The 12,320-nt window shown below is 40.5% G+C and overlaps 1 protein-coding gene across 6 annotated transcripts in view; it reads left to right on the forward strand.

Moving 5' to 3' along the window:
• topaz1 (testis and ovary specific TOPAZ 1) overlaps positions 1-12,320 on the forward strand; it is a 97,174-nt gene that overhangs the window by 55,230 nt on the left and 29,624 nt on the right. For all 6 annotated transcript variants that reach the window (XM_059013369.1, XM_059013344.1, XM_059013351.1 and 3 more), the window contains 3 exons: positions 5,723-5,817; positions 8,103-8,176; positions 9,368-9,493. In XM_059013369.1, coding sequence (XP_058869352.1) covers positions 5,723-5,817; positions 8,103-8,176; positions 9,368-9,493 — 295 coding nt within the window. The remainder of the gene's footprint in view (positions 1-5,722; positions 5,818-8,102; positions 8,177-9,367; positions 9,494-12,320) is intronic.

Genomic DNA, 12,320 nt, shown 5'->3' on the forward strand with positions numbered 1-12,320 from the left:
ACATTATACACAGAAGACAACATTCCTCCACCCAGGGGAGCAACCGCCAAGAAAAGGTGTTAAAACCAAGCCTCGTCCAGGACAACTGGATGCTGCTAGAGACTGGAAAACGCTGGCAGATGTTGGTCAACGGCTTATTTTTCCACCTGAGATTGCCACCACTAACCTTCAACCAGACATTGTCTTGTGGTCTGGATCAGCACGCCTTGGTGTATGAGAGGAAGAAACTGCGGTATGCTCAACTAGCTGCTGAAGTGGAACAGCGAGGATGGAGAGTCCGGGTTTACCCAGTGGAGGTCGGTTGTCGAGGATTTGTGGCATACTCTACAACCCGGTTTCTCAGAGACGTCTGATTCACTGGCCAAGAGTTGCGTCGCACAGTGAAGAACTTATCTGAAGCAGCAGAGAGGTGCAGCAACTGGCTGTGGTTGAGATGGAAAGATTCTTGTTGGGGATCTCAAGCACAATAGAAAGAAATAAACACTGATGTACGGGTAAGTAAGCTGGGCTGAGTTGAGTGGGGGACGGAGGGGGGTGATGCTGGGACGCAAGAATCACCGTCGAGCCCTCTTGAGGTGTCGTGGGCTAGTCGACGAAACACAGAGGGTGGAAGGTGCCCACTTGAAGACCCCAGAGATGTACCCTACTTAGCTCAATCCAGACGGTTGTCATGCTGATGGGCTGGGGAGACCGCACTGTGGTTGATCCCCGGATCCAGCATTGCAGCCGTTGTGTGTGTGCTGTGGAGGCAAAATAAGCTGATCCCTGGAGCCAACATTACACTTCAGCCATCAACACCAGGCAGAAGGAAATCTACATCATATGGAAGGAAACGCAAATGGATGGAGAAACAGATGGATCACATTAGTTTACTGTAAAGCTACTTTTTAGTTGGTTTATCTTGGCGAGAGCCGAGTTCAAATCAGAATGAAGTTTTAACATCTACTCTCATGTAATGGAAATCATGCCGACCGGAACTAACATGTGGTCACGCGGTTCTCGAGCAACAGCCAATAAGAGTAGGATTTATGATTTAGGTTTTGTGATTTGGTTGAATAACAAAAAAAAAAGTAGGCGGGTTAAAGCGGCAGTGGAGCTGGTGAAAAGGAAATGAAAAATACATACTAAAAAAAAAAAAAAAAAAAAAATACTGTAATATAATAAATATGTACAAAACGCGGCAGGATTACACAGAGGCAGCTGGCGGGCCAATCCTTGGGGCGCAGAGGTCCACTTTTGGCCCGCGGGACATAGAATGAGTCAAGTGTGTTCTCTCAGTGAAAACAAAGACCATGGTTGACTAATTCAAAGATGACCTATTGTAGTATGAATCATGCATGACGAATGCAATCATTGTCTGTCCGTCATCTTCACACAAACTGCAGCCAGGCAACGGGCGTGAGGAGTAATCTATGCTGTGTAATTACTCCATTCAGCATGTAAGTGTACATTCTTTCCTTTTTCATTTCTTTACTGTTTTCTTTTAAACATGCCTGTAGCAGGGCGATTGACCTGCACAGGGGGAAGTCAGTGTTGGTGTAATTTATATGTGGAAACGGGTTTGTTTTGTGTGCTTTTTGGAGATGATTTGTTTGATCAAATGATTGTTTACTGACGAGCGCTCGATTGAGACTTGCTGCCTGCTTGGTTTGATTGAGAGGAAGGGCAGCGAGTGATTGGCTGTGCTGGTCCTCAATCATGTGTAGCAGGTTCCTGGAGCGGGACGCTTCATTCAGTAAGGCTAGTTTGTAGTTTTTATACTGTGTTTTATTTTGCCTTTTGTACAGTCTTCTGTATGTGTCCTTTGTGCGTTACCATCGTTGGTAGCGTCACATGACCCGTTTGTTTACTCTGTTTTGTTTAATAAATCCTGTGCACCTGTGTCAGCGTTTCAACTCCAACTCCCATGTCTCTCTGTCTTGCAATGCGGTTACCAACACATGTGACACAAAGTACCTTGTCACAGTACTGTTTAAATGTTGATCAGTGTGAAGGAATCTTCATAAAAGTACTATATGTTGATGTTAATTTCAAATTTGCCATTTTGTCATCATTCTGATACAGAAAAAAAAAAGAAAACTATATATATATATATATATATATATATATATATATATATATATATATATATATATATATATATATATAAAATAAATAAGCAGATGGAGGCAGCAGCTGTACAACCCTATACTGTACAATGCATTGCTTGCCCTGTGAGACATGCAAGGCCGGTCTGCCTATGGAGGACAACATTGCAGGTACTCTTACTGCCAACGAGGCACTGGTTAATCGCAGCTTCTGAAAATGTTGTGCACCTTTCTCCAAGCGTGCGCTTGAAGAGGTTATCCCGCAGGTCTAAGGAACGTTATGTGTCCCTTACTACTTCCCCATCACCCTCTCTTAGGGAACAGCGTTCCATGTCTTGCCATTTGGCCTCTCCGTAGCTCCACGTGCCTTCTTGAATTGCATGGAAGCTATCCTGGCCCTATTGAGACTCAAAGGCATCAGAGAACTCGGTTATCTGGATGACTGGCTCATTTGTGCCCAGTATCCAGTACAGGCAGAGGCCCACACGGAACTTGTCTCCGGCCACAAGTTCTGTGTCATGCAAAGAGCCAGCTCACGTTTTCCCAGACAGCCTCCAATTTTGGAGTGTGCCTGGAGGCTGGGTTCATGCTGGCCACTCTGTCGGACAGCAGAGTGCACAGAATAGCCACCTGTTTGGAGCTCTTTCAGCTCGACAGAGTGCTCATGGTAGTAATGTTCCAGAAACTTCTGGGCCTGATGGCAGCAGCTTCCCATATTTTTTTATTGGGTCTCCTGCGCATGCGCCCTCTGCAGGCCTGGTACAACAGCAGGGTTTTTCAGCCCACATTGAATCCTGAACGCCTATTGACCGTGTCCCACCACTGATTAAAGGCACTCTCTTGGTGGAAACAGCTGGCCCATTTCTCATTTTGACCCAAAGCTGTTAAGCCTTGACCCACACCCAACCCGACCCAGTTGAAGCTATATTAATATTCATCCAAACCAGACCCAACTATCAGTTTTGTGATCATTACCCTTTTAATTCTATCGTTATATAACTACTCATAACTACTGCATTTAGCTATAACTGATCGGTCATTTACATGTGTAAAATATATATTTTTAAGTACACAGGCTTACCCTTTGATGCATAATGAAGATAATGAATCCCAAAACTGCAACTAGTTCAACATTTAGTCTTTAATTCATATTCATGAAAGTACACAACCGTCAATTTATCCAACATCCAAAATTTCATTATTCGTCATCCATAAACAGTCAATGGTCAAAAGTCCATTAAAAGTTCATTAGTTCATTACTTAGCTGAGAAAACGTTGGTTTGTTGTTTTTCCCAAAATCTGAGATCTTTGTCAGCTTCGTCACTTGAAAAATGAGTATCCATGTATCGCTGGATCTCGTCTTTTTATCGCAATCCTCGATTTTATCTTCCCACTCAGTGAATTCTACTTCAATTTTCTGCTTTTTGAATCCCATCTCTTTAGCTCCATATTCTTTTTCAAGCGTACCCTTTACTGTGTTCTCTTCACAGGCAGCATTGTTTGCCAAAGCACTCGGGGCAGGTTTGAAAGTGGCGAGCAGTTTCTTCGCTTGGTCATAAACAGGCGTTCTTTCTTCAGTTGGGAGCATCTTTATCTTTTTCAGAGATGAAAAATCTCGGTTGTTGGTGGTTTTCTGCTTTTACGCAGTCCCCAGGGGCTATTGATGTGATCAATGCAGATCCAGGGGGAAAATAATTTTCCCTTTTTTTTTTTTTTTTTTAATACATAAAATAAAAACCCTGAAAAAAATAAGGCGCAGTTTCATTAGGCAGTTGTTTTTGCATTATGTACCCCATTGGTGCTTGCAGACGGCCGTCTTGGCCAGTTGCTGTTTCATTAGTCCACAAACAAGTACTATGAATTTAAACAGTTCTGGTTCACATTGCAGAAAATTGTGAAAATGGAACGGAAGGAAGGTGCTGCCTGCTGGTGAAAAACTAAGGTACATATATATTTTCTGTTTCACTTGTGCAGTGAGCGACAGGGGGGGGGGGGGGGGGGCGGCATCGTCTCTGCCTTTATTATAAATGTTTTCCTGTTAATATACTGATGGTACACTTGCGTCTTATACAACAATAACTAAGCCTGCATTTTGTTTATTGGTCTGCATCCGTACCTGAGTACCAGTTGTGAACCCATGATTTTGGATCAAGAGGGTACAAGGCGTTGGAAAGCCATATTCTCTGCAGAAAACATGTAGACAGAATAAATACTCGTCGTAGTAACTACAGCCTGTCTGCATTTTCTTTGTGACCAGATGTTGGAGACAAACATGGTGATCCAGCGAATTGTAATATACACCAAGCATCTTTTGAAAAACAAGAAGTTGCCAAACATTTGATTCCCATAGAAGACAGAGTGAAAAATCAAGAGATCATTTGAAACTTTATTAACAGAACGTTAAGATTTTTTTTATTTTTTTTTTATTAAACTTGCATGACAAGCAATTAGTGTTTTGTTTTTATTAGCACTATTTTCTTACATTTTTTTTCCTATGGTAACACAAAATAAAGCATAAAATGTCAGCTTTGTGCTTAAAATAAATATGTACAATATTAAATAAACTAGTGGATGATTAGCTCAAGTACAAGTGTGTGCCGCACTGAAAGTATTTTGTGTGGCTTTTGTAGGTTCAATGTTTAGGCTATTATTATTTAAGCTCAAAAAACAGTAGGGAAAGGAAGGTGCCACAAAAAAGATATTAAGAAGAACAATTGAAAGTGTACAAAGTTCAAAACTAAATATATGTTTTACCTCAAATTTATTTCACTAAATACTTGTATCAAGTTACACAGACCCTATTTTACGCAGAGGCAGAGGGTCACCACACCGGCCCAGGACCGTTATGCTCACTGTTGCGTTGTTCAACCGAACCGGTGGGGTGGTGGAAGTGTGATCATGTGGGGAGAATCTCCTTTAACACAAGAACGCCTTTGGTGCAAATTGAGTGCAACCTTACTGCTCAGCGATACATTGACGAAGTCCTTGAGGCAACAGTTTTTCCGTTCCCTCAAGCCAATCCGGAAGTGTCGATTTTCCAGCAGGACAATGCAAGTTCACACAGTGCTAAGATTACAATTGCACGACTTCAAGAAAACAATGTTGAGGTCTTGCCGTGGCCAGCTTTTTCTCCTGACCTGAGTCCACAGGCACAGGAAGAGAGGCGGAACATCCCACAGCAGTCTATCCAGAGACTGATTAGGTCTATGCGTCGACGCTGCCAGGATTGTGTTAATGCTCAGGGAGGGCATGCCCAATACTAACTTTTTGTAATGTTTTCATTTTGACTGTGTCACGTTTCATACTGAAAATGTATCATGATTCTTTCATCTGTATTTTTGTTCACATTTTCTGTGGTTTTGTTTGATATCTATGTTTAAAATATTTAATTCAATCCATTAGACCTGAGTTGTGTTTTTTTGTTCATCTGTATATATTAAATGCATCTGGGAAGCAGCTAGTTTTGCTTAATGCAAAATCCCAGACCAGCACCTTCCTGTCCCATCAGCACTATCCCTCAATGTCAACATTTTTTTTTTCTTTCTTTAATTGAAACAAATCTTGCCAGGAATTAGATCTGTTTCTATTATGTGTTTCCACATCCAATTCTATTTTTTTCTTCTTTTTGTCTTCAGTGAAAGAAGTTACTCTGACCACAAGATGGCAAACCCTGGGACAAGGCTTCCAGGAACTCCTGACAAGATGTCCAAGTTTTCACCAGATATATCGAGTAAATATAAAAACATCCTAGTCTAATGGAATGTAAATCAGCATGTCACTGTCAGGTCTCATAAATCTGTATGTTATGTAAAATGGGGCTCTACATAATGTTACATATATATGTCCCCATCTATACTATTATGGGTAGGCATTAGGGTAGTCAGACGTTGTTGTTGTTGTTGTAGTATTTATTATTATTTACACTGAACAAAAATATAAACGCAACATGCAACAATTTCAAAGATTTTACTGAGTTACAGTTCATATAAGGAAATCAGTCAATTGAAATAAATTCATTAGGCCCTAATCTATGGATTTCACATGACTTGGTCACAGATACCTTAAAAAAAAAAGGTAGGGGCGTGGATCAGAAAACCAGTCAGTATCTGGTATGACCACCATTTGCCTCATGCAGCGCGACACATCTCCTTCGCATAGAGTTGATCAGGCTGTTGATTGTGGCCTGTGGAATGTTGTCCCACTCCTTTTCAATGGCTGTGCGAAGTTGCTGGATATTGGCAGGAACTGGAACACGCTGTCGTACACGTCAATCCAGAGCATCCCAAACATGCTCAATGAGTGACATGTCTGGTGAGTATGCAGGCCATGGAAGAACTGGGACATTTTCAGCTTCCAGGAATTGTGTACAGATCCTTGCGACATGGGGTCGTGCATTATCATGCTGAAACATGAGGTGATGGCGGCGGATGAATGGCACGACAATGGGCCTCAGGATCTCGTCACGGTATCTGTGTGCATTCAAATTGCCATCGATAAAATGCAATTGTGTTCATTGTCCGTAGCTTATGCCTGCCCATACCATAACCCCACCACCACCATGGGGCACTCTGTTCACAAAGTTGACATCGGCAAACCGCTCGCCCACACGACGCCATAGATGCTGTCTGCCATCTGCCCGGTACAGTTGAAACCGGGATTCACACTTCTCCAGCGTGCCAGTGGCCATCGAAGATGAGCATTTCCCCACTGAAGTCGGTTACGACACCGAACTGCAGTCAGGTCAAGACCCTGGTGAGGACGACGAGCACGCAGATGAGCTTCCCTGAGACGGTTTCTGACAGTTTGTGCAGAAATTCTTTGGTTGTGCAAACTCACCATTTCATCAGCTGTCCGAGTGGCTGGTCTCAGACGATCCCGCAGGTGAAGAAGCCGGATGTGGAGGTCCTGGGCTGGCGTGGTTACACGTGGTCTGCGGTTGCGAGGCCGGTTTGACGTACTGCCAAATTCTCTAAAACGACGTTGGAGGCGGCTTATGGTAGAGAAATGAACATTAATTTCTCTTGCAACAGCTCTGGTGGACATTCCTGCAGTCAGCATGCCAATTGCACGCCCCCTCAAAACTTGAGACATCTGTGGCATTGTGTTGTGTGGCCTTTTATTGTCCCCAGCACAAGGTGCACCTGTGTAATGATCATGCTGTTTAATCAGCTTCTTGATATGCCACACCTGTTGGTGGGTGGATGGATTATCTTGGCAAAGGAGAAATGCTCACTAACAGCGAGCATTTCTTTGAGCGAAATAAGCTTTTTGTGCATATGGAAAATTTCTGGGATCTTTTATTTCAGCTCATGAAACATGGGACCAACACTTTACATGTTGAGTTTATATTTTTGTTCAGTGTATTTCTTAACAGATGCCCTTATCCAGGGCGACTTAGTCGTAAACAAATACATTTCAAGAATCACAGTACAAGTATTAAAACAATTGAGAGCAAGATAAAATACAGTACAAGCATATTACAAAATACAAATCAATATCAGAGCAGATAACAGTGTCAGTGATAGTTACACCAAGATACGATTAAATGCAAAATACTACAGGCTGAATAACACTAGTGGCAGATTACAGTACAGTACTCTGTAAAGTACAGGATTAAATGCAGTAAAATAGGGAGCAGATAAGTGCAAGTAAAGCGCATTAAGGAAGAGTGAAAGTGTCCAGAGGGAAAAGAGGAGTTCTACAGGTGCTGTCTGAAGAGGTGAGTCTTGAGGCGCCGGAAGGTGGTCAGGGACCGTTAAATTCATTAATCAAGGACATGGCTGAAACAAAAGGTTACTAGAAATCCAGCAGTTTTCAAACTGATTTTATTACCTGCAGTGATACACACAGATTTTGAGACGGACTTACTTTGGTACAGGAAGGAAAATATATATTTAATGTATCTATTCCAGTTTTGTCAATTGTTATGGTTTTAGTATCTCGTCTTCCCTTGTTCTTGTTCAAAGAGACATTCTGTACATATATATATATATTTTTGTTTAATTTGTTTACCAGATTTCAAATGTGCTGTTAAACACGACTCTCCAGAAAGTTGCAAGTGGTGGAACAATCCAAGGCCAAATACTTCTGTAAGTTTACCCTAACAGAATCATTGTATTGGACTGTCCAGATAGCATTTCAACAGCGTGTGTTTTTTATTAGGCCTATTTTGCAGTTCACGGCATAAACCAAAAAAAAAATGTTCACTCATATTTATATCTCAATTTGAAAAAGGAAAACTGCTGTGTACCAAAAGGAGCGAAATCAAAAAGAAAAAAGGTAATGTAGATACACATAAATGTGATTGACAAAGAAATCAGTGCTGTAAACAAGCTGTTATAAACAAGTAGTCTTTCAAAAGAAAAGTTCCTGAAGATAGAATAGAATGTTAAATCCAAGAGGTTCCAAAGTGCTTCATTTGAAAATGAATTTGTATTATTTTTGCTTCCTGATAGTATACTGCATTGGTTGTGTCAAATGTAACAGACAGTTTCTGTGACGCACAACAGTGTTCAGACTGTACATCAGAGAAACAAAACAGCATTGAGACTACATCAGAGAAACAAAACTGCATTCAAACTACATCAGGGAAACAAAACAGCGTTCAGACTGTACATCGGAGAAACCAAACGTGTTTCGCTGAGGGGCTTTGTGGAACTTCTACTAAGTTATAAGAATTATTATTTATTATTATTATTATTATTTATTTCTTAGCAGACGCCCTTATCCAGGGCGACTTACAATTGTTACAAGATATCACATTATACATTATTTCACATTATACAGATATCACATTATTATCATACAATTACCCATTTATACAGTTGGGTTTTTACTGGAGCAATCTAGGTAAAGTACCTTGCTCAAGGGTACAACAGCAGTGTCCCCCACTGGGGATTGAACCCACAACCCTCCGGTCAAGAGTCCAGAGCCCTAACCACTACTCCACACTGCTGCCCTAACACCTACATTTCCTGTTGTCAGTCATTTCAACACAATTGACCAAACTGCAGAAGACATCACAATTTGTGGGATAAATCACTGTATGTGACAAATGCAGCCAGGAAGCAAAAAATGCAGATTCATTTTCGAATTGGGCACTTTGGAACCACTTGAAATTAACATATAATTAATATGCCCCTTGCATGAATCATTTTATGCCAGGAAATCAGTTATTTTTGTGATATTTCAAAAATATTTAACTGAAATTTACATAAAATGAAGGGTAATAAACTGGAAAATCAGAGTTTGTCAGATATGTATCCTTTTTATTTTTCAAGTTCAATGAACCTGTAGAGCAGACTGAATTGCCACCAGGTTACTGCAAGTTTTACTTCAATACAAACCGGGGCTGTGTGAGAAACATATGTTGGTTTCAACATGTGCCAAACAAAGGAGATGAAAAGGTAAAAAAAAAAAGTCATGAATTTGTGTATGTATGTATGTATGTACAGTGCCGAGAAAGTTTGTGAACCCCAATGATAATTATGGAAATTCCATAGTTTTACCATGATAGCCTTCTTGAATCAAAACCAGTCTTTTCTTAAATATCCATTAGGGTTTATATTAACCAATTCCATGTCTTTTGAAACAAAATGATGTATGAATTAGTCAAACAATGAGTAATTAAGATTCAGGGTATGTGAAAGTAAGTGAACCCCTGGTTTTATCAGCTCAATTAAGGGGATAATTAAAATCAGGTGTTTAAATAATTGGGTAGATCTTCAGGGGTGAGTTTGGGAGGCCCCATCCTATATAAAGATCAGAAACTTTGAGTTTGGTCTTCACCATACAGGTGTGTGGAAACACATCATGCCACGATCAAAAGAAATCTCCGAGGACCTCAGAAAAACAGTTATTGATGCTCATCAGTCTAGAAAGGGTTACAAAACCATTTCTAAGGATTTGGGGCTCCACCAATCCACTGTCAGACAGATAGTCTACAAATGGAGAAAGTTCAAGACCACAGTCACTCTACCCAGGAGCGGTCGTCCTACCAAAATCTCTCCAAGAACAAACCGGAAAGTCATCAAGGAAGTCACAAAGAACCCCAGAGCAACATCCAAGGATCTGTAGGCCACTCTTGCCTTGGCTAGTGTGAGTGTTCATGACTCAGCTGTCAGAAAAAGACTAAACAAGAATGGTGTTCATGGAAGGATAGCCAGGAGGAAACCACTGCTGTATAAAAAGAACATTGCTGCCCGTCTGAAGTTCGTCAAAGAGCACATAGATGATCCACAAGACTTCTGGAACAATGTTCTCTGGACAGACGAGTCAAAGGTAGAACTTTTTGGCCTCAATGAGAAACGTTATGTTTGGCGAAAACCAAACACCGTGTTCGAACAGAAGAACCTCATCCCAACCGTCAAGCATGGTGGTGGGAGTGTGGTGGTTTGGGGCTGCTTTGCTGCCTCAGGATCTGGATGGTTTGCCGTCCTTGACACAACCATGAATTCTGCATTTTACCAGAAGATTCTAGAGGAGAATTTCAGGCCATCCGTCCGTGAGCTGAAGCTGAACCAAATGTGGCCATTTTAGAATGGCCTAGTCAAAGTCCGGACCTAAACCCCATCGAAATGTTGTGGCAGGTCCATGCAAGGAAGCCCACAAATGTCACCAAGTTGAAGCAGTTCTGTAAGGAGGAATGGGCCAAAATTCCTCAAAACCGATGTGAGAAACTGACCAACAGTTACAGGAAACGCTTCGTTGAAGTCATTGCTGCTCAAGGGGGTGCCACCAGTTACTGAATATAAAGGTTCACATACTTTTTCACACATGGATATTGAATGTTGAATCATTTGTGGATAAATAAATGTTGAAAAAGTATCATGTTTTTGTGTCGTTTGTTTAATCAGGTTATCTTTATCTATTAGGACTTAGATTAAGATCTAAGAACATTTTAGGTTTGAAATATGTGAAAATCCTAAAGGGTTCACTAACTTTCTCGGCTGTGTGTGTATATATATAATGTGTGTGTATATATATGTACACACATATACACACACACACACACACACACACACACACATTATATATTGCTCTTATTGTATTACTTGTATTGTAACGCTTAAAATGTTTTTGCTTACGATTGTAAGTTGCCCTGGATAAGGGCGTCTGCTAAGAAATAAATAATAATAATAATATATATATATATATATATATATATATATATATATATATATATATATATAATATTAGTACCCGAAATACGCCCCCAACTGGATCGTGTCGACCTCATCGGGTTGGGGTTAATTAAAATGTTTAGAACCCCAAAATCTTTTCATGTTCGGGATGGGGTTGCCTTTGCGAATGACCCCATTGCGATGCAGAAAATTCACTTTACCCGAACCCTATCTGAAGAAGATAATTCGATAATGCAAGCAGTAAGCAGCAACGTCATAGTGTGCGTTGGTCTTCTAGTTAAAGCTACAGTACCACATTAGCTGCACAGTACACAACACAACTGAATAAAATAACACATCAAATAGCACCCTATATATTCTGCCCCATTCATATGTGAACGCTCCAAAAAAGAAAAGCGAGCCCTTTACATATGTAAGAACGCAAAGCAGATTTAGGCTGCCTTTTCATGTCACATTGCCAATTTGATTTTCTATTGATAACACAGAAAAACACTGATTTTCTATGATGTCGGAGTTTTTTTTTTTGTTTTACATTTCAGGAGGGGCAAAAAACATGCAAGGCTTTTTTTGTTTGTTTGATAATAACCAAATCAATAAGAACATAAAGTTTACAACCAAGATGAGGCCATTCATCCCATCTTGCTTGTTTGGTTGTGGTTTGTAAATAACTTCTTTCATTTCTTTGAGTACTATTGGGAGGATCTCATCCGGCCCAGGGGATTTGTTTATTTTAAGAACTCCTAGTCCCTTTAACACTTCTGCCTCGGTTATGCTAAAGTTATTCAAAACTGGATAGGAACAGGTTGACATGTGGGGCATGTTGTCCGTGTCCTCCTTTGTAAAAACCTGTGAAAAGTAATTATTTAATATATTTGCTATTTTTTTTTCTTCATCTATGATTTTGCCATTTGTGTCTCTTAGACATTTAACCTCCTCTTTGAATGTTCTCTTGCTGTTATAATATTGGAAAAACATTTTGGAATTGGTTTTAGCCCCCTTAGCAATGTTGATTTCTATCTTTCTCTTGGCCTTTCTAACTTCCTTTTTGACTTGTGTTTGCAGTTCCAAGTACTCTTTCTGTGTACTTTTT

Source organism: Acipenser ruthenus, chromosome 3 (assembly GCF_902713425.1).
Source record: "Acipenser ruthenus chromosome 3, fAciRut3.2 maternal haplotype, whole genome shotgun sequence".
NCBI lineage: Eukaryota > Metazoa > Chordata > Actinopteri > Acipenseriformes > Acipenseridae > Acipenser > Acipenser ruthenus.